At 34.6% G+C, this 19,997-nt stretch overlaps 2 protein-coding genes and 1 long non-coding RNA gene across 3 annotated transcripts; 2 read left to right on the top strand and 1 right to left on the bottom strand.

Moving 5' to 3' along the window:
- Positions 1 to 979: 979 nt before the first annotated feature.
- Positions 980 to 6,905, top strand: LOC148959066 (uncharacterized). The gene is made up of 3 exons (XR_016144324.1): positions 980 to 3,024; positions 5,686 to 5,742; positions 6,766 to 6,905. It is a non-coding gene; the product is annotated as an uncharacterized LOC148959066 (long non-coding RNA).
- Positions 6,896 to 11,990, bottom strand: LOC135693823 (tubulin delta chain). Its single transcript, XM_065212405.2, has 4 exons — positions 10,647 to 11,990; positions 8,903 to 9,580; positions 8,455 to 8,605; positions 6,896 to 8,094 (listed from the first exon to the last, which is right to left on the bottom strand). The coding sequence occupies exons 1-4, from the start codon at positions 10,912 to 10,914 to the stop codon at positions 7,830 to 7,832; spliced, it is 1,362 nt and encodes a 453-aa protein (XP_065068477.2). The 5' UTR covers positions 10,915 to 11,990; the 3' UTR covers positions 6,896 to 7,829.
- LOC135694208 (uncharacterized) lies at positions 11,154 to 19,991 on the top strand. Its single transcript, XM_065212906.2, has 9 exons — positions 11,154 to 11,255; positions 12,980 to 13,087; positions 13,883 to 14,080; positions 14,656 to 14,761; positions 15,399 to 15,451; positions 15,918 to 16,028; positions 16,143 to 16,343; positions 18,232 to 18,303; positions 18,757 to 19,991. Exons 1-9 carry the CDS (start codon positions 11,253 to 11,255, stop codon positions 18,901 to 18,903), a joined length of 999 nt encoding a protein of 332 aa, XP_065068978.2. The 5' UTR covers positions 11,154 to 11,252; the 3' UTR covers positions 18,904 to 19,991.
- The last annotated feature ends 6 nt before the right edge of the window (positions 19,992 to 19,997 follow it).

Consider the following 19,997-nt stretch of genomic DNA (forward strand, 5'->3'; position numbering starts at 1 on the left):
TCTTAGTATAAGACAAAATAACATCTTCTGGATAGCCGTTGTCGTGAAAAATCGTTTTAAGTTTGTACTGGGTATATATTTTTCATCGTGTTCTTTTGGACCCTTATTCTGAATTTTTATGCTCGAAGGAGTGTCAGACGGAAAAGCTTTTCGCCAATATGTTGTAAAATGTTTACTTTTTTTCAAAGCCATTTTTAAGTTCTGTACCGCCAAAAAATTGTTCACATTAATGAATTTCTTCCAAGTATAAATCCAATTTCAAGCGACAAGTAGTACTTAAAAAAAGCTAGAAAGTTGTTTTTTTGTGGCTGAAAGATCCACAGTGAGGAAAATCAGTGAGGAAATTGAGTCTAAAGTTACTTAAAAAAACAGAAGTAAAGCAGTTTTTTGAAAAAAACAGCTCAATATGAGTACTGGTTAAATTAGAAACCGTATGTCACTCACTGACCTTAGATAAAAAAGAGTAGAAAGACAGCAAATTTGACAAAAATGCTGTTCATTGTGGCTCTGTTGGATATCCAAGCAGTGAAGGATGCTCGTTGTTTTGTCCTGAAACAAGCTGCACAAGAAGTGCGCCAAGAAGCTAATGAATGATCAAGTTAATTTGTTGCTGACTAAAATTTCATTTGATCTGCGCTACTAAATGCAAACAAATTTGGAATTGAAGTACATCAAATGGACGTGACCTCCTCGCTCGTGTCATCCCGGTAGCTATTGCACTCATTTGGATTTGCGAACGTTTCAAATCCTGTCCTTTTATAGATTCTTTTTACGGTTACAAAAAATTGCCATATAAAGTAAAAAAATTCATTCTGAAACCTACTATTTTAAGAACGGAACGCTTTGAATGATAATATTACTATTTTTATTAAATATTCCTAAATCTTGTGCTTACTCACTTATTTGTAAATTTCTATATAGATACTTCTTTCCCTTTTTTTGTTAACATTTATTATGTGTACGTGTAGCGTTCGTATTTATTTGTCTAGTTGCATGTAATAGCCATGAGGTTGTCACTATCCTTTGCTCCCCATGGTATCGTACCTGTAGTATCGTAGAGTAATTAGCAAGTATAGTAGAACGTAGTTTGCATCGTAATATTTCATCTGGATATAAAAAAATGGATGCGAGGAAGGCATTTCTTAATAGCAGTATGGATAATGGAATTTACGTAAAACAAATGGTTAGGACGATGTTAGGCGCTAGACAAAATTTGTAAGACTAACACAGCGTATTTTGCAAGCAGATCCGTGAATTTTCAGTAGAATTGAATATGAACATGGAAAGAACTGGTGGATCATTGTTGCAGTCTATGTGACAGATAATTTCTGAGCTTCAAACAGCTTAGAAATGCTAAAGGCAAACGTGACCAAGATGATTGGAAGATTAGAAACTGCCCATGCTGGATTGCAGTTAATGAAAATATCACAATGCACAACAGTTATGTTGGTTTCTGTATATTTTATGTTGATATTAAATCTAGTCATGATAAATATCTCCCATCTTTGTGCCTTCCTGTTCATCATTCTTCGAAGTGTTAAAAAGTTCATCTTTGTTCTTAAAAAAAGGTTCATCTTTGTGTAATGAAGACAATCGCAAAAGCCTTGCCACCTATTGTTCTATAATCAGTGATCAACCTGACTTTTGGAGACTTCAGGACTTGAACAGCACAAAAAAGACTTGTTTTCAAAATGGTAACAATAACTGATTTCTGACAACTATACAGGTCTTTTGCTTGCACTTTTCTGATTGGCCTATTTCGATCCACAACATCGAATATATTTTTCATCGTGTTCTTTCGGGCCCTTATTCTGAAGTTTTATGCTCTGAGGGATGTCAGAGGAAAAAGCTCTTATACCAATATGTTATAAAAGGTTTTCTTTCTTCAAAGCCATTTTTAAGTTCTGTACCGCCTAAAATACGTTCATAACTAATTTCAGTGTCTTCCGGTAATTATACTAACGGGCTATTTTGGAAAGTTGCTAATTAATGATTATTTATAAAAAATTAATTAATTTAGGCAAGCAACTGAAATGCCAGCGATGCTGCTGGAATACAATGAACAAATTAGCAGAAGGTGCACAGAAAAATCAGGATGAAAGACAGAAGCCCCATATTGTTAAGTAAATGATTTTTGTAAAAATGATTCAGAAAATTCGCGATCATTAAATGCAAGACAAAGGGAAGTAATTAAAAGAAAAGCACCACCAGCAGGTCATACTGTCTGTGGGACTATGACAATCAATTGCATTATTGGCATTACATTGGTATTATTGGTATCAACATCATATTCAGATCACTTTGCGTAGTTTTACATGTAAAGCAGCAAGATACCTGAAAGAAGATCCTGTACAAAGCGGTTTGTATGCCCATCAAAGTAGCAATAAAAGCCGATGGCGAGTACATTAAAGGGTAAATGTTTTTGTTGAACCCTTTAACAAAAAAGCCTCTTGTCTGTTGAGATTACCTCGAACCAAGAGGGTGTTACAAAATAAGAAAAGTTAAGAAGGCTAACTTTTAACAAATACGAAAGTACAACGTATTTTTTTTAATGATCTAGAAGATTCTTAAGTCTAGAAGTGCGTTGCAAAGTTTCTAGGGTTATACAGATTCTTTTATGGTCATATTTTCAAAATTAAGAAAATATAAGACTAATCAAGGAAATTTTTAGATTACGAGCGGGTAGTACTTTATGAATCAATACTGTTTTATATACGCATTAGTTGATATAAACAAAAGCCAAGGCAATGGCTGCATAAAAAGGGTGAGTGATTGATTTATTATTCGAAGAGAAGAATTCACGAAAGGATGAACTGACAGCATAACTGAACATAACTGAGCAATGGATGGATGGGTGAAGTGGCGTATATCGAAAGTTGTGGTGGTAGAATGTTCTACTCTTCGTTCTGTTTGAAGCTTAAGCTTGATCCAGTCAACGAAGATTGGATAGCTCTTGGAAAAGACAGGATCGCCAGAGAAACAATTAAGGCAGTAGAGGATGATAACATGTCAATCTTAACATGGGTATGTATTCTTATAAGTATACACAATAATGTCACACTAAGATATGAAGCTGATTATATTTGCTAAGGAAAAAAAAATGAAAAAATAAAATGCCTGTTCATCGGAAAGGTTTTCACCTAGCCTATCGGTGTAGTGAGTTTAGCCGAGGTCTTGTTCGATCCCCTATTGCGTATAACTTTCTTCAATACACACGAGTAGAAGACCTGACCGGCCAACTTGGTTCCCGTTTAGCCAAATGAGTGCCTAGCCAAATCACGGCTGAATCAGATGAGATCTTGGTAGCTAGGATTAAAATTTTCTACGTAAGACGTTATCCCACATAATGGGAAGGGTAACAGAGCAGTCAGAAACAAGACATTTAAGATGGGAATCACTGCTCCGACCAAAGTCAGTACTGGACCTGCTTAAATTTGATCTGGTTTAGTTCTGTTTAGGACCAATTTGTTCCCGTGTCGAAATTGCTTTTCGGTACAAATAGAAGCCAGAGTCCAATCGATGTTGATATTTTCGGTAACACTGTGCTAGATCTGATTTGCGCTTTGATTCAAGTCTGATTAAACTTGTCTTGCAATGTAATATTTTCAATATCAGTTACACATAATTTGCAAACGTTTTGCTTGGCTAATATTGATGATAACTTTCTTGAAAAGCCAATAAAGTTTATCGTACGTTGTCAGTGCCGTCGGAATTAAATACATATTTTGGGGCTGCCCATTGTATTCCTCCTCATTCAATGCACTGTTATAAAGGAAATATACTACAGTTTTACAATTATTCCGACGGGCCTGTTTGTAAATGCAAAAAACAACGGAGTTTACTGTCAATAATCAGCGTGTAGCCTTTGTGAGGATGTACGTAATGAGGGACTGGAACGAGAGTAATTGTTGTTGTAGTTAGTGAGTGAGACAGAGAGTGTTGAGCCGGGGATATAGGTTGGGTAGATAACAGATACAAAGTTGAATGGGGAAAAATCGGAGTTGAAAAGAAACTGAATCATCGTTTTTTTTGTTTTCGCTCTTGCATGCTTCATTACACCTTCACAAATCAAATACCAAAAGACGACTTTGTCAAACGTGGACAATTTCTGTACATTAAGGACTTTAAAATCACATCATTAAAAATCGCTTCCTATAAGAAAGTTGATTTAAGAAGGTACAAGATCATGAAAATGTTTTCCTAGCTTTCTGCTTATTGCTTCGTGTTTATCCCACAGCTCAGTTCTTCCTTCAGACGGCGAAACACGCGGTCTTTGCATTATGGAATGTAAATGCATGCGAATAAACGAGAATTTCATCTCATCTTTGAGCCAGTTCAGTGTTCATACGGGAGAACCGCACCACAAAAGGAATGTTGAAAATGGATTTCCCTTGTTTCAGATTAATCTTTGCCTCATATAAACACAAGATGGAAATTACAAAGCTTCGTAAAGGAAGATGGAATCCCACCGCTCGTCCCTTGGCCAGGAAGAGGGGATAATCTTTTTTGGTATATAAATAGGCCCTATAGAAGGTGATAATAGTTAAAGAAGAGATAATTTATGGGTGAAACATGGTGGAAAGACAAAAAAATGCAAATGTCGAAAACAGTTTTAGAAAAAAAGATGTCCAGTTTAAGTGGAAGTTGTACCTGGTTTGGGAAAATTAGACGAGTTATCGTGATAATGTGTTATATTACAAATGAAAATATTACTGCTAGAATTTGACAAAGAATAAACAATATTGAACAAAAGACCTATCTAGGAATCAGAGCTGTTGAAAAATATCTCATCTGTGGGCAAACCTTCTCGTTCTTTGATGCTTTTATCAAATACATTCAAACATACCTACCTGGTTACATTGTAACAAGGTCAAATGAATTAGGAAATGAGGGAACGGTTCATTCACAGAAAACACAAAGTTTTTCAAGCTTAAATAGAACTTACATAACCTGTAATTACAATTGAAGTCATCGCCAATTACAACTAGGTTGAATATATGAGGTTTCTAATGAGGCTGAAATTTTAACTAAAGCATACAATCCTTACCCTGGTATTCTATACAACCGGCTTTTGCGTTCAATTATGATTATGATTATGTCTGAATGTTCAGCGATTTATCTGCCTCAAAAACAAGCGAAATATGCCAATATTGTTAGGTGGACAAGAAATCCTTACAAAATGAAACCCGCTTGTGAAAACTTTGACCTTCAAATGCAAATAACTTTTCTTGTTGTGCAAAACTTTTACAAAAGAAATCAACAAAGCAAAATACCGGGAAAGGGCAATACACCTGCTATCTAAGAAAGTGATTTTTCTGTGTTTACGGTGCAAATAAAGCATTCGATGGTTTCAATGAGATATTCGTCTTAAACAGGTATTATCTTCTCGTTGAATTACGTTGAATTCGATGAAATTATTGAAAGGTTGTTGTAAAATTTCTAGAATTTAACAGTATATTCTTGCGTAGTATTTGTGTTTACTTTTGTTTTATAATGAAGGCCTAAAGCCAGGTTTGCCGAAGCCGTGCAATGATGCTGAATGTGTTTATAAAGCTTTACAGTATGACAAAAACTTTTATGAAGTCTATAACAGAAATATGAAATAAAATGGCCTGATGCAAAAATGAGCAAGTTAATATGCTTAATTTCCTTGGCGGCGATCCATAAAACCAATTTTTATCATAGGTTATCGAGTTGATGATGCAGCGAAACTACTCCAGTATAATCGAATAGTGAATCAAGGTATTCTTCTAACCTTTCCTCTTTTACAATTTTCTAACCCTGTTGGACACACTTTAAAATACTAAAAGATATCTATAGATGCTTCATTATGACATAATTTTCTGGCGCAAAGGCTGTGGAAAACAAATTCTTACCGCTAAAGGAAACAAAAATCTTCCTTTACGAATTTTCTGCGAGAATTCGATTTTTTAAAGCATAAACAAAAGTAAATACTCTTTAGATACTCGAATACTGTGTCATTTGTGTTGGTTAATTTCTTCAATGTATAAATTGTTTACTGCCAGAGGAGCAATTAATTTTGTAGAAAAGTGTACAAGAAGGAAGAAACGCAGGATAGGCTGTCCGCCGGATTCTGTGAATCTTGCAATGAGTAATAATATGGAGGTAATAGTCAGTCAGGAAAACAATCCAAACTAACAAACATTAAATTTAATTAATGTTTCAATCATATTAGAACAACATTGGATTCTCGTCGTCGTTTTATTTGGTTCCTGACTATTACCTTTGTAGAAAGAAGAGCATGTTTACGGGTATCAGCCAGTCGTACCAGGAATAGCTAAGAAATACTCAATTGCAGCAAAAATGCTATTCAATTCGTCGAGCCCCTTTCTCAAACGCTTTTGATACGAAATTTTGTTCACCTGACAAACAAAGATGCTTTTCTAATAACGATGTACATAACTATATAATCATACATGCTGGACGCCAAGACTGGCCTAATTTGACGTACTGAATTGGTACTTGTCGCCTTTGGGTCACTATTATTAATAACAACAACAGTATTTATCAGGTATAACTAGTACAGAAAACTACGTTCTAACTATCTCGCTAATCGTTATAAACAACGGGATTCACTTCAAACCATTTCAGATTTTGTTCTTTTATGGATGTACAGAAAAAAATAAGACTGTGTTGGTACTCGTGCAACAGCATGGTGTTCCACATAGACAGGGAAGTCCTAATTAATTTGGTCAAAATACATATAATATCTTTGTAAGAATTTTCTCTTTTTTCTTTTTGTAGAGACCATTCCATCTCAATTTATATACACGATTTGAGACCATTCCATCACATGCAATGGAACCAAACGAATTCTCTAATACTCTTCACGGTAATTACAAACAGAATCATGAAAAGCAGGAAAACTCCAATGCAAAGCTCATATATCTAAAACGAAGTCCACACTGGGAAATTGTACCAAAAGACAACTTCAACGACAATGCAACATCTTGCTTAAAAAGTGAATTGCTGGTATCTTTAAAGAAACCAGGGCACTTTCAGCAAAATATCGAATCTAAAAATACAAAGACAACATACAATGAAAAGCCCCAACAGGAATTTCCATCCGATCAAATCGCTGAGATAGCCAACGAAATATTGAAAAATCGACTCCAAAATGTTGAATACGACGAGATGAAGTGCAAGGAGATATCAAAAGATCTTTGCAATGAAATTCAGAACAAAATCAGAAAGTTAAATTTACCACAATATAAGCTACTATGTTATGTCCACCTTGCTGAGGTGCGTGGACAGGAAATGACAGCAGCAAGCAGGTGCATGTGGGATACAAATACTGGCGATTTTGCAATAGCAAAATACGAAAGCAAGTCTCTTTCTGCAACTGCATCTATATTTGGTTCGTTAGCCTAGTAAATATTTGCAATGTTTGTTTAGGCCACAAGCAACAAACTATCAACAAACTATCAAACAGAATTTAATGTTTTTAAAATACGTCTAATCAGATAATGGTATTATTGATACAGTGGAGAAAAAAGAACTGAGCGATAAAAGAGGAGGGGATAATATTATTTAGTTTCTGAAATATTCGTGATTTGCATTGCCTTTTCTTACCAAAGGGTAATGTATTATATCTCGAAACAATTTAGAACTGCCATGTCCTATTAACTAAAAGTATGAGATAATGCCAAGTAATTTTTGAAAAATAATGTTGAACAATAATAGCCATTTAAGCCTTGCTTGGCCCATATAAGGACTTCAAATTGGAGGACCCCTTGAACAACAGACAATTTAATTAAATAAATATTTTTAAACAAGCAATAAAATAAATAAAAAAATAGACATAAAAATCAAAGATTTTGATAGTCTGATACAATTTGCTCAAGGCAACCAAAACTATCAATAAAATCATCATCAGTTAAACCATATTTTTCATATTGGTGTACATATGCGTGTGAAGCAAACATATCCCATGCCTTCTGTATTACTGAATTAATTGGCTTTACAAACCCCTGGCTGTTGCTGATTAAGGTAGCAGACTTTTCATACTTGCTGAATGCTTTCTCTTGATACCAGACTGATGATGCCTCATCCTTTGGTATCCAGGAAGCATATCTAAATGAACAAATACATAGTATATATACACATTTTCTGATTTTCATTTCTTAAAAATAGATCTATTTAACCAAAAAGAGGCAAGAAAAATATCAAAAATATAGTAGCTTTATCAACTTGAATTTAAGTGCAATAAAGTACACAAATGTGGCATGGGTCTCAACCAGCCAAGATTAGAAAGTACAATAAAAAGAGTAGAAATAATCAAGTAGAACAATAGATCTTGTGCTTTGAGGATATAAACTTAGATATTTTCCATTGACAATCTCTTGCACCACAGTTTATAGCGTTTACTGGTGAAATGATAAAAGTAGGGAAAACATAATAATAAATATACAGGTATTCCTGCATTGAACTCACAAACTCTTGTGTTGAAAATCTTCTACTCTTGCATCACTGCAATCTTTTCCTCTTAGAATCAATGCATTTGCCAAAGATTGATTGAAAAGAAGCCTATCAATTTTCTGTTTTACCTTTGTAAATGATGGAACTCTTACATTCCAATCAATTCCTGCAATTTAAGATGTAAATTCTGAATATGGCATGACAGTTTTAAAAAAAGATAATTTACCAGTTTGATATATTTTGATTGCAAAATTGTATCTAAAGAAGCAATCTCTAAACCATTCCCCTAGATACAGTTATCAAAATGTTCTACAGATGTTTAAAATTGCCTGAGATTAACAATGTGATTAACAGAGCTGCCTCACAATTAAGCTGAATGACTAATAGCATTAGGTTAGAATTAGGGCAAACAAATTCAAAATGCTTGAGAAACATAAACTAAAATAAATTCTTAAAAACATACCTTCTTCCATTGCTGCATCTGCAACTAGCATTTGCCTTAAGTGTTTCAGCATGGCTGGCCAAACAAATGTTGTGTATTCAATTGACTTTTCACTAATTTGTGGTATGTTCTTTAATGATAAAAGTTTACACCCTGGAAAGGGGCATAATCCACTTATTAGGTCTTGTAAAATATTTGATCTACGTAAGCTGGTTCCAGAAAATGCTGGCTGTAAAGCACTTGCAATTTTGTGACTAATTACTTTGTTAATGTCATCAAAAGAAACATTTTTCAAATTCATAAGTTTTGTACAGATTTTATTCAAGTTGTCATTTTGCATGACAATTATGGCATCTGAGCTTTCATACAGATGTGCAAGTGAGAGAACAGTGTTGTAATTTTGCAAAATAACTTCCCCTGAAGAGTAAGGCCATATGACGTTATTAACAACACAGGAATCTTCAAATTCATCTTTTAAACAATGTGTAAAATATGTGCCCAATCCTGAACCTGTTCCTCCTGCCAAGCTCATGATCACTAGAAAACCACCAAGTAGATCACACTTTTCGACTTCTTTTCTTGTCAAATCGATGATTTCATGAGCCACCTCCTTTCCATATCTTTCATATCCTTGCGCCCAGTTGTTTCCTGACCCCTGTTTTTTGTGGAATGTATTGTTTCTTGAGAAACTCCATCCACCTAGCACAAAATGCAACAAAAGAGGAAAATTCTAAAAGATGATCAATATTTCAATCAAATCTAGAAAAATTATGATATGTTAAAACCATCAATACCAAACCGTCATGAAACATTTAGTGAATTTGATTTATTGTTTCTGGACAGTATGCAAAGTTGACCCACTCAATATGCATTCATGTTATTATGAGAGCCACACATGAAAGCTAGATGTATTAAATTTAAATCTGGAAAATTTGATATTGTTCTGGCACACTTCGCATTCTGGGCCATTTTCGTGCACCTGCTCATGCAATGTGGCACACCACAAATGTTGTCAAAAATGGCCATACTCTGCTAACTTGGCTTCTAGTAAATTTGATTAAATAAAATAACGACTTTGTACAAGAAATGAATTTTGTACAACGTTTCAAGCATAACTCTTCATATTTTGTTCATTTCCGACATACAACATGCAAAACTTCATTGGTTTCTAGTAGATCTAATATCTGTAAAATTATTCTGTGCTAATCATAATGTCAACCATGCCATATAACCCTAGGTTTAAAACAACATGTTATAAATCATGTTGCTGTAAGCATTGGCTCACAGAAGAGTGATGTTGCAAAATACATATGATTTTGCGTGAAGACATGAAACTGCAAGGACTTTGATACTTGGTTGTATGCTGAGGTGATCAACATAGGCTGCTGGCAGAGTGCAATAGAGCCTGACTGCTGGAAAACCTGACAACGAAAAAAGCCAATTTGATATATTTACTGATATTCCTATGGTCACAGTATGATTGTTCATGTCTGGTCTTTTTTGCTTGTTCTTGGCGACCCCAAACTTAATTTACAATGGTAAAGGGATCACACAGAAATTATGCTTCAGATCCACCATTTACCTCAGACAAATTGTTTCAAAAAGTTGGGAGGGGGCTATAGTCCGTGCTAGCCCAAGGGCTTCGCGGTGCCTGTTGGGTGCATCATTCTTCTACTCAAGTCAGAGTAGCGGTAGACATTGAGACCTTTTTCTTAGCTAGTCGAATTTCGATACGGTTTAAAGAATGGAAAAGAAAATATCATACCATATTTCTCAGATCCTAATATACACTGATTTATAACTTTCGGTTCAGTGTCGACAAGGACTGCCCTAGCGGTCAAATCTGCCTTCTGGTTTTTATTATCCGACTCTTCAAAAAACCGTTCGACGACTTCGTCTTGGTAGTCATCGTTACTAGTCACCAAAAGACCTGACTTCCTAGATGTTAAAGAAGCATCAAATGCAATCAATTTGAACAAATCGAACCCAATTTGATTTCCACACTGTCCAAGTTGAATTGTAACAACTGACATTTCACCAAATAAATCAATCTTTTGTTGACCAGGCCAACAACTATTTCAAAATGTGGTGCTCCAACAATTCCAAGAAGTCTGTGCTCAAACGAGGCTGTTTAAAGAGTAGGGAGGGATATTGGCGTTTTAGACTGAAAAAAGGTGAAATGAGAAGTACACAAAGTTCAACTTGGTTGGTAGTGACTGCCCAATTCGTATAAAGTAGTTACACAACTGAAGTTAAAGATAAATTGTAGAATTTTAGTCCATGTTTTATATGCTGTGATTTGCTTTTCCTTGTTAGATGCATCCCGTCACTGGTTAGACCTGAAAGTTCAACGCCTCCCTGGTTCATCAAAATGGTTTGACTTTCTTTGTTTTAATGCCAATATTAAGCATTTCTTTGCATTTTGCTCAATGAAAAGATAAGTAAATGATACAAAATTAATTAACGCGAAACTAATTTGGCGATTGCAAACTGGGAGGAAAAGGAAAGGAAACAATGGTCTCATATGGAAACATAAAAATTCTATCGTTTGGTATATAGTTTACCTGTGTAGGACCTATAGATCCTGAGAGGTACATTACTGCATTAGCGCCCATAGACACTAAAATTTACCAAAAATCTTCAAAACAGTAAAAGCTCTATAAGCCCTACAGGAGGAGGGGGCTTCTTTGATCAGTCCTATCCTAGTAGGTGGGTTAAAAATAGAGGAGCCTTATCAAAGAAGGGGGGGCGGGGGGGCTTATAAATTATTCAAGGAGTAAAAGTTTTTTAAATGTTCTTATGCATCTTTTGCTATAAAAATTTCCTAAAAATGTTCTCAAAACACTTTGCTTACAGCGTCAAAAGTTTATAAAAATTAATCAATTACAATGTCCCCATCTTCATCAGAATCACCAGGATCAATTGATCACTCTATGACATCTTCAAAGAAAATTTTGTCCTCTGGGACTCCATCGAAAGGATCAACATCAATATCCTCTTGACTTTCAAAGCACACAAGTAAAATCTACATGGGCCGTATTTTATGCACACAATTTTAAAATGATCACACCCATCAAGATACCCACTCAACGTGCATGTTTTTTTTGCCACCAGGGGCTAAATAAGGGGAGTTAATAAAAAGGGAGCTTATTTTTAATTTTCACTTAGTTGGGGGGGGGAGGTTTAAATAGAGAGGGGACTACAAAGAGAAAGGGTGCTTACTAGAAATTTTATGACAACTCCAGATGGCTTGAAGCATTCAAATATTGAGTTTGTTCTTCAATGGATTCAGTTTGTCAGCAAACAGTTAAAAAACCTGCTGAGGAATATGAATATTTCACAATAATCACGAGCAGTTAGGGGTTATTGATGGGAGATCACTGTTGGTTACCCAATTACCATGTTATTATGCAGTTCGTGCTTGGAACCTATTCATCCAGGTGCTAGGATTTGCACAAACATCTGTGGCACATGCGACTCTCACCCAAATAGTGACCTGTCAAGCAATCATCCACTTGAAACAAAAAGTCTGCCCTTGTTCATCAAACTTGATGATTTTAACTTCTATTCTGTTCTGTTCTGTTCGTCTTCTGTTCGGATATTTAAGATTCCATTGAAAATATGAGCCTCATATCAGCAAAGATATATGTTGCTTCTAAATCTTGTCAGTTATTGTAACTTCAAAAAGTGAAGTTGATAATAGGGTAAAAGCAATAGAAGGATATTTAATTGCCTTTAGCCATCTGTTAATAAGCCTGGCCAGTCAATAATTTTTATTCTACCCAGGTGCTTGTTGATTGGCCAATAATTTGCAGATTGACAAATTTGGAATTTGACCTCTTTGGATCCATCAATTGTCTTTAAGTCTGCCAATAATTTACCCTTCATATGGCATACCCAGAAGTATGGCTGGATCTGTGATGCAACACTGGTCATTTATGTTTTGCTTTCTGTTTGGCTTTTCAAAAGCAAACATTTCTTAGCATACTTAAGTATGTTTCAAAATTTTTCTTTGATATTTTTAATTTTTGTACCACCAAAAAATTGTTTGAAATAAACTTTTTGTCTGCATTAAGTCTGGAAAACATTTTGTTACAGGGAACCCCTGTTAAAGATATAAAGATACCAGATGATGCCCCAACAGAATTCTTGGCTGAGAAGCACTCTGCTTTTATTCACAGCTATGAATCAGAGAAGAATCAATATGTAAGGGAATTTGTGATCTACATATGATTTGATATACATGTTTTAATTGGACAATTTGTGTGCATACTCTAATCTTTTAAATCTTAATAAAACATTGGCCCTACTTCTTACTTACACAATTTTCAAAGTATTAGCAGTTCTTTAAGTAGTATTTATATTGTTTCTTCCTTATATCCACTATCCACTATATATTGATGTTCCTACTTTCCATATAACCAAAGATGTACCAACTTGGCCAAACTGCAATTATTCCTATGCCTTTTGTTCAAAAAAGGAAATAAAGTGAATGAAATCATTTTCCTTCAAGCTCTACATAGGTTATAATCATCTAAAATTGGTCAAGTAACTGGATGCCCAGGTTATGACTATTTCTTTTATCAAAGGCTCTCACTAGATCAAAGACCTGGCTTTCAGGCCACCTGCAATGAAACATCAATCCTTAGAAGCAATATTTCTGTAAGAAGATATTGTAGTCTAGTAGTCTAGTCTAGTCTACTGTAGTCTGTAAGAAGATATTTTAACTATCTTTGAGATTTATGTTAAATAGTAATTTTATAATTGCAAAAAACAGTACCATACAAGTCATAAATAAAGGTTTTGCTGTTAAACAAAAAACCTTTATTAGCATTTTGTCTTTGAAAATTTAATATGAGCGTTTTTTTCTACTATTTTTATTTCATTATTTCAATTCATTTTTCTTTTTTTGTGCACCTTCTTTTCGCCATATGAATCTTTTTCATTCTCGCTAATGTTTTGAAACTTCGTTTCTAAGTGTTCTCATTTATGTTTGTGCAGGAGTATGTCATGACAGAGTATTTGCGCATGGGTGGTGTTTACTGGTGTCTCACCTCAATGGCCTTGCTTCAGAAGCTAGACGAAATGGCAAAGGAAGAAATCCTTGATTTTGTAAAATCTTGTCAACATTCATGTGGTGGATTTGGAGCAAGTATCAATCATGACCCCCATCTTCTTTATACGCTGAGTGCTGTGCAGGTTATCTCAGTATTTGCTTTTTAATTGATGTTTCGCTGATGCTTGAGTTTGTATTTCCAAATCGTTATGCCTAGATCGTGATGGTTTGGTTTAGCGAGATTAAAAAAGACATGTTTATAAATGACGTTGTGTCTTTACCGTTTTTGGTTTTGAATATAATTATCTAAAGGTATTTTTGAAAAGTAATAAGCTAAGGAAAATTGGTGAATCCTGTAATGGAAGCAAGCTGAAGTTTTTTCTCTTCCTTTTCGATATTGAGAAAACTTCATCAGTTATTTTAGTTGTTCGTTGCCAACGACGATGTAGCGTCTTAAACCAAGAGCCCACGTTTCGCCTTATATCTCACCTCTATCTTTATCTGAAGTTATAAAGTAATTGAATCATACAAGGATGCTTCCTTATGAATTCTTGTACAATAAAGACGATGTTATTGCACTGTGAATTTCAGACTTGTTTGATTAACGCTCAGAATCATTTTCTCTTGTGATATTGAGTCAAAGATACATTCCTGTTCTAATATTCAGCGTTTACTTTATATAGGCCGTTCTCGTATAAATTTGATGCCTTCATTTTAGATATTGGCTTTGTATGAAGAAATAGAAACAATTGATATTTCTAAAACTGTTTCTTTTATTGGAGAATTGCAGCAAGAAGACGGCTCTTTTGTCGGAGACAAGTGGGGTCAGTGCAGCGCGTACTATGCCAAACAATATTTTCTTTCATAGTGCTTCATTAGCGATATTTTTGCTTCTCAGGCTTTCTACTATAAATATCTTGGATATTATTTTTTGATTAAAACAAGTGGAAGGAATGCTATGATTATTTATTTGTGGATTTGAAATACCGCTCTTTGTAAATGCCGTCAAAGTGTAATTACCGGCAAAGGAAAAGCGGAAGATTGTTCCTTTGGTTAGAAAGCAAATCCAACGTTGTTGAGTGGAAAGATTTTGTGGCAATATATTGCTGTTTTGATTTTTTGCACTCATAATCATTAGGCCATACGTATCTTTATTTAGATCAATATCAAATTTTGTTTATCGTTGTCAAACTCAAACTACTCTTCCATATCGCTTCACCCTTCTTAGTCCTCTGCTTCTCCATAGCTATAAAAAGGTGAATTTTTCAAGATATAGAATTAAGATAACATAATTGATTCACCGAGAATAAATTTGTGAATATAATGTGTATTTTGTAACGGAAAATTTAGAGGTCGCACACAAAGATGGAAACATGGTTAATGCTTAATGCCCGAAAAGTTTTAAAAAGTGACGGTTTAAAGATTGACTGCCAATATAATGTGATCTTTGTTCATTCTTAGGTGAAAAGGATTCTCGGTTTTCATTTTGTGCCTTAGCTTGCCTGGCCTTGCTTGTACGTACTTTATGCCTCTATTATCAAATATTTAGCTGAAAATTATCGCCAATCTTTTTTAATCAGGGAAGCTCCATTGATACTATAATTAATCATATTTCAGCATGTTACCATTAGTTAAACACCACTACTTTTTATACAAAGCGTTAAAGCTGCAAACCACTTATTTCATAAACTAACCACGAGCTCTCACATACACAAAACTGCAGTTTTTGTAATTATCTTTTTTTACTGACAGCACCATCCTGCTCACAGTAACTCTCATAAAGTACTGTGTGAGATGCACGGATTCATTGTTTATGACTTTACCCCAAAATTTTTGTAAGGTTTAGCTCTGAAATTGTTATGAATGAGATTCAATATAATTATGTGGTAAACAAAATTTCACGAACATTTGAGTTGACTACATTGCATATCTCTGAATCTTGCCAGTCTTTTGTAGTTTTGATCATGTTTTGACTTCTAGGGAAGGCTTGATGCTATAAATTTGGAGAAAGCTGTTGATTTTGTTGTTTCGTGTATGAATTTCGATGGTGGCTTTGGTTGTGTTCCTGGTTCTGAATCACATGCCGGTCAGGTGACGTTCATTAAAGATTTCATATTACCAAATTCTTCACCTAACACTTTGATATATACTTGAAATTCTATTCATTGAAACGTAGTATCTATGTTCTTACTTATCGCGTTGTAGGTTTACTGTTGTGTTGGTGCACTAGCTATAGCCAATTGTTTACATCACGTTAATGCAGACCTCCTCGGTTGGTGGCTTTGTGAACGTCAGCTGCCTTCAGGGGGCCTGAATGGAAGGCCTGAGAAACTTCCAGATGTTTGTTACTCTTGGTGGGTGTTGTCTGCTCTCAAAGTGATCGGAAAACTTCACTGGATTGACAAGGTAATGTCTTCTAATTGTTCCTTAACCTTTGCACTAGCAATTTTTCTACCCAAAATCCAACTTAATCATTCCCCACGCTCGTGCATCCGGCAGGGATTGTGCAGCAGCTGTGCTGTTGGAACCTTGAGAATTGATGGATTTGCCAAGAATTGATCTCCTTGCTGTCCATGTCGTTAGTCAATTTTTGTAGAAAAGCTAATCTGTATTGTTGACTTCTTGGGTCTTGTGTTGTTGAGATAATTTATAATAAAAGATACATGTTACAATCTATGAAATTATTTTGTTTAGAAATAGGATTTTTAAACCATCACACCAGTTTAAAAACTGTTAACGGCTGTAGATTTGTTTTTCTATGAGTTTTTTTGTTTTTCTTTTTTTTTAGTAAGAGAATAGTTTTTTGTTTCAGTACTTCAAATCATTGTTTTCTGGTCACTTTGATATCATTTCTCGAGAAAAGACAGGAACATAGTGCCGTTTTTCGCAATCATAATCAAACAGAACATCAAGATATAGATGAGTAAGAAGTTTTTCGTAAAAATGATTTAAATCGAGTTCTGGTCACGAGCTAAAAAACGTAAATGTCATGGGTCTTTGCAGGACGAGAATTTTCCTGCTGTCTTTAAATGATTTGTTGTTAGCATACATTGCTAGCCATACATATACCTTATCTGTAAGAGGGTTTCTCCTTCCATCTGCTGTTGTGTTGAGAATCTCTTAGTTAGGGTGCAAATACGACATGGCAGGTGCACGGGTCAGTATTTCTAGCAGGACCCTTTTTTCTGCTTAAGCACGTCAAAGGCATTCCGATTTTCCTGAATTTCTGGTAAAATGAGTATTTTCTGTCAGTGCACACAAGGGTTCCCAACCCATGGCGTCATTCGGAATATAGTAACCTCCCTTGCTAAGAAAAACCTAACTCTTTGCGTACCTTTAAAGGAATCAAGGCATTTTGTAAATCTTCAACACGTTCAGTGTCTAACCTTATTCCTGTTCTCAAGGCCTTAAAAGTTGTTCTGCATTGAGTGTAAGGCCGTCCTTGGAGAGGCAATTGAAACATGTTAGGATTCATCCATCAAATTGGTATTATCAATTTCGCAAAAGATTACCACCAAAAGCCCCAATTGAATGGTACTTTATGAATAGAAAGTGTTTAAATAGACAGGACTATGCAAAATATACTGCAAAATGATTTCATGATGTAATTTGGAAAGAGGTGCATTACATAACCACCTTATTACTTTCAGATCAGATTGGTTGACCTAGTTATAGATATATCTGCATGATATTTGGAAAAAATGAAGAAAAAATATCTTCTTCCGTGAAATTTGTGTTTATCTAATATACCGATCGATATGGTTTAATATTGTCATTAATATCGATGATATCCTTCAGAAGTGCTGTAATATAAGCGCTATCAGAATTTAAGCTTCCTTTACTACTGTAATGTCTAACATACCGCCCTACAATCGAGTAGAAAAATCGATCACTTCATGAAATCACTTTAGATTTGTTCGTTTGACCTCACAGCCTAAGAAAGTATCGTATTTTTTTCTTAAAAATCAGTTATGCATGTGACAAAGCGACTGATATATGGCCAGTAAACAATATCTTTTACGTGGTTAAATCAAATGTAAGATAGATTAAACTGTTCTATATGCTAGGGTATTTCATGATATTTACTTAAGACTATATGGTCCAATCTAAAAAACGAACGGATTTTAATAATGGTTTTCGTCCTCTCAGTGTTCAGTCTAAGAGATTTTGCTAAATTTGATAGCCTATTCGTTAAAGATATTTTATTTTTTAACGTCAATGCAGTAAAAAGCTATGTTTTTTTCTTTCTTCTTGTTTTCTCTACAAAAACAGCAATATTTTTTTCTACACCTAGAAAAAGCTTTGCCGCTTTATTTTGGCATCACAAGACGAAGATGGAGGCATTGCTGATAGACCCGGTGATATGGTGAATAGTTTACTCAATCTTTAAATTTTGTCACTTTCTTTAATTGTTATTTCCCTCCAATTTACAAAAAATTGGTGTTATGTTTATAACCTTCAAGTTGTTGGCATAACATTGATTGCATATGTGAAAATCCACGATGAAGATGTTGTATTGCGCTTAGAGTTAAGTTAAAAACCTGTCTGTTGAGTTAAAAGCAGTATCATCCTAATTTACCCATAGATTCGGAGGTAAGACAAAGATTCTGAATTCTATTGTATGTCAACAAGTGTTGTTTATAATTCTTCCAAAATGAATTTTTAGATAAAAAAAAATGAAAATGAATCTGCGAGTGCGTCATGTGATTTTAAAACTTCCAATGCTTAATAAAGGTTTTGAGCAACGAAATTGGGCTTTTTGTGTTTTAACAATAATTTTTCTTGTCAATAACTTGAGTAATGTGCTCTTTTTTTGCAGGTCGACCCATTTCATACACTTTTTGGTATCAGCGGACTTTCGTTGCTAGGGTATGATAAGAACAAAATTCTCGATGTAGACCCTGTTTTCTGTCTTCCAGTCCAAACTGTTCGGAAACTAGGAATAAATTTGCAGATTTTATTTTAAGTTAATCCTTAATGAATATTTACATAAACTTCAATAATGAATATATATAATGGATATATTTTTTAAATTTTTGTCTTTTCTTTGACATGTTTCAATCTTATGTATGTTGGCAGTTAACCATTGAAAATGCAACTGGACTAATTATATTGTTTAAAAGGTCAGGAGCTGTTGGTATTCATCTGAACGGCTCACTCCAACTTTTACATTACTGAGACATTTTCCAAGCCAATCACCATTGCCTTTAGTTGGTGTCGTATTTCATTGGAGGAATTTGGATTTATCGACGCAAATAGGGGAACGACCGATTTATGATATCACGACATATGTTTAACATTTTATATGGCAGAAGCAATTTAAAAGATTTTGTGAGAACTCGGTAGGTGGAAAAGGGTCTGCTGTGAAGATTTTTTGTCAATCTAAGACGTGTTAGTAGAGATGGTGTTGGTTTCAAAAAATCAATTTTTTGTCATCCTGAAAGATTTCTTTTTCTTACATTTTCATAGAAGCTCTCAATGGTGGACAGGTAGAAAATGTAACAATATATTATAACGTTCAATATGTTCTGAAATCTTCTCTAAAACCCTCATAAAATACATTCCATAGAAGGAAGAAAATATTTGTGTTACTGTTGAAAGAAAAATACCAAGTAAACTAATTAATAACTAGTTGAAATTAGATATAATGATGTCTCAAATGTCTTTCATCGATGTACTTTTTCCGAAACAGAGGTATCCTGTACTGTAGAATGTGGCATTCCTTTGCCACCCTTTGATTCACTTATCTTTCGTCAGGTGACCGAAAAACACTGCTTTGATAGGCTGATCATCAAATGTTCTCGAGCAATCTTGTTTCTTTAGGATCGTGTGATTGCAAGCATTCCCGTGAAGAAAGGTTTTTAAAGTCTCGATTTAAGTAGACTGTTGTTTTGCTCCACCAATATGAATTATTCATTTTGGAAATTTGGTTCCTTTTCCAACGTGTCCGCCTGTTTTGGTACCATGTTTTCACTTGTTCTGAACTTAAGCAAATTTCTTTTGCTAATTTGTTTCTTTGCTTAACACTCAGATACTTTTGAGTTTTGAATGACTCTTCGA

This window comes from Rhopilema esculentum, chromosome 11, assembly GCF_057945365.1.
Source record: "Rhopilema esculentum isolate cy_ngs chromosome 11, ASM5794536v1, whole genome shotgun sequence".
Lineage (NCBI taxonomy): Eukaryota > Metazoa > Cnidaria > Scyphozoa > Rhizostomeae > Rhizostomatidae > Rhopilema > Rhopilema esculentum.

Excerpts from the sequence above, each read along its gene's own strand:
- LOC135694208 (XM_065212906.2), top strand. Across the intron at positions 13,088-13,882 it reads AATCAGAGAAGAATCAATAT|GAGTATGTCATGACAGAGTA; the intron begins GTAAGGGAATTT and ends ATGTTTGTGCAG. Across the intron at positions 18,304-18,756 it reads CTGATAGACCCGGTGATATG|GTCGACCCATTTCATACACT; the intron begins GTGAATAGTTTA and ends CTTTTTTTGCAG.
- LOC135693823 (XM_065212405.2), bottom strand. The coding sequence starts at position 10,914 with ATGTCAGTTGTTACAATTCAACTTGGACAGTGTGGAAATCAAATTGGG. Across the intron at positions 9,581-10,646 it reads ATTAGGATCTGAGAAATATG|GTGGATGGAGTTTCTCAAGA; the intron begins GTATGATATTTT and ends ATTTTGTGCTAG. Across the intron at positions 8,606-8,902 it reads AGATGCAGCAATGGAAGAAG|GAATTGATTGGAATGTAAGA; the intron begins GTATGTTTTTAA and ends CTTAAATTGCAG.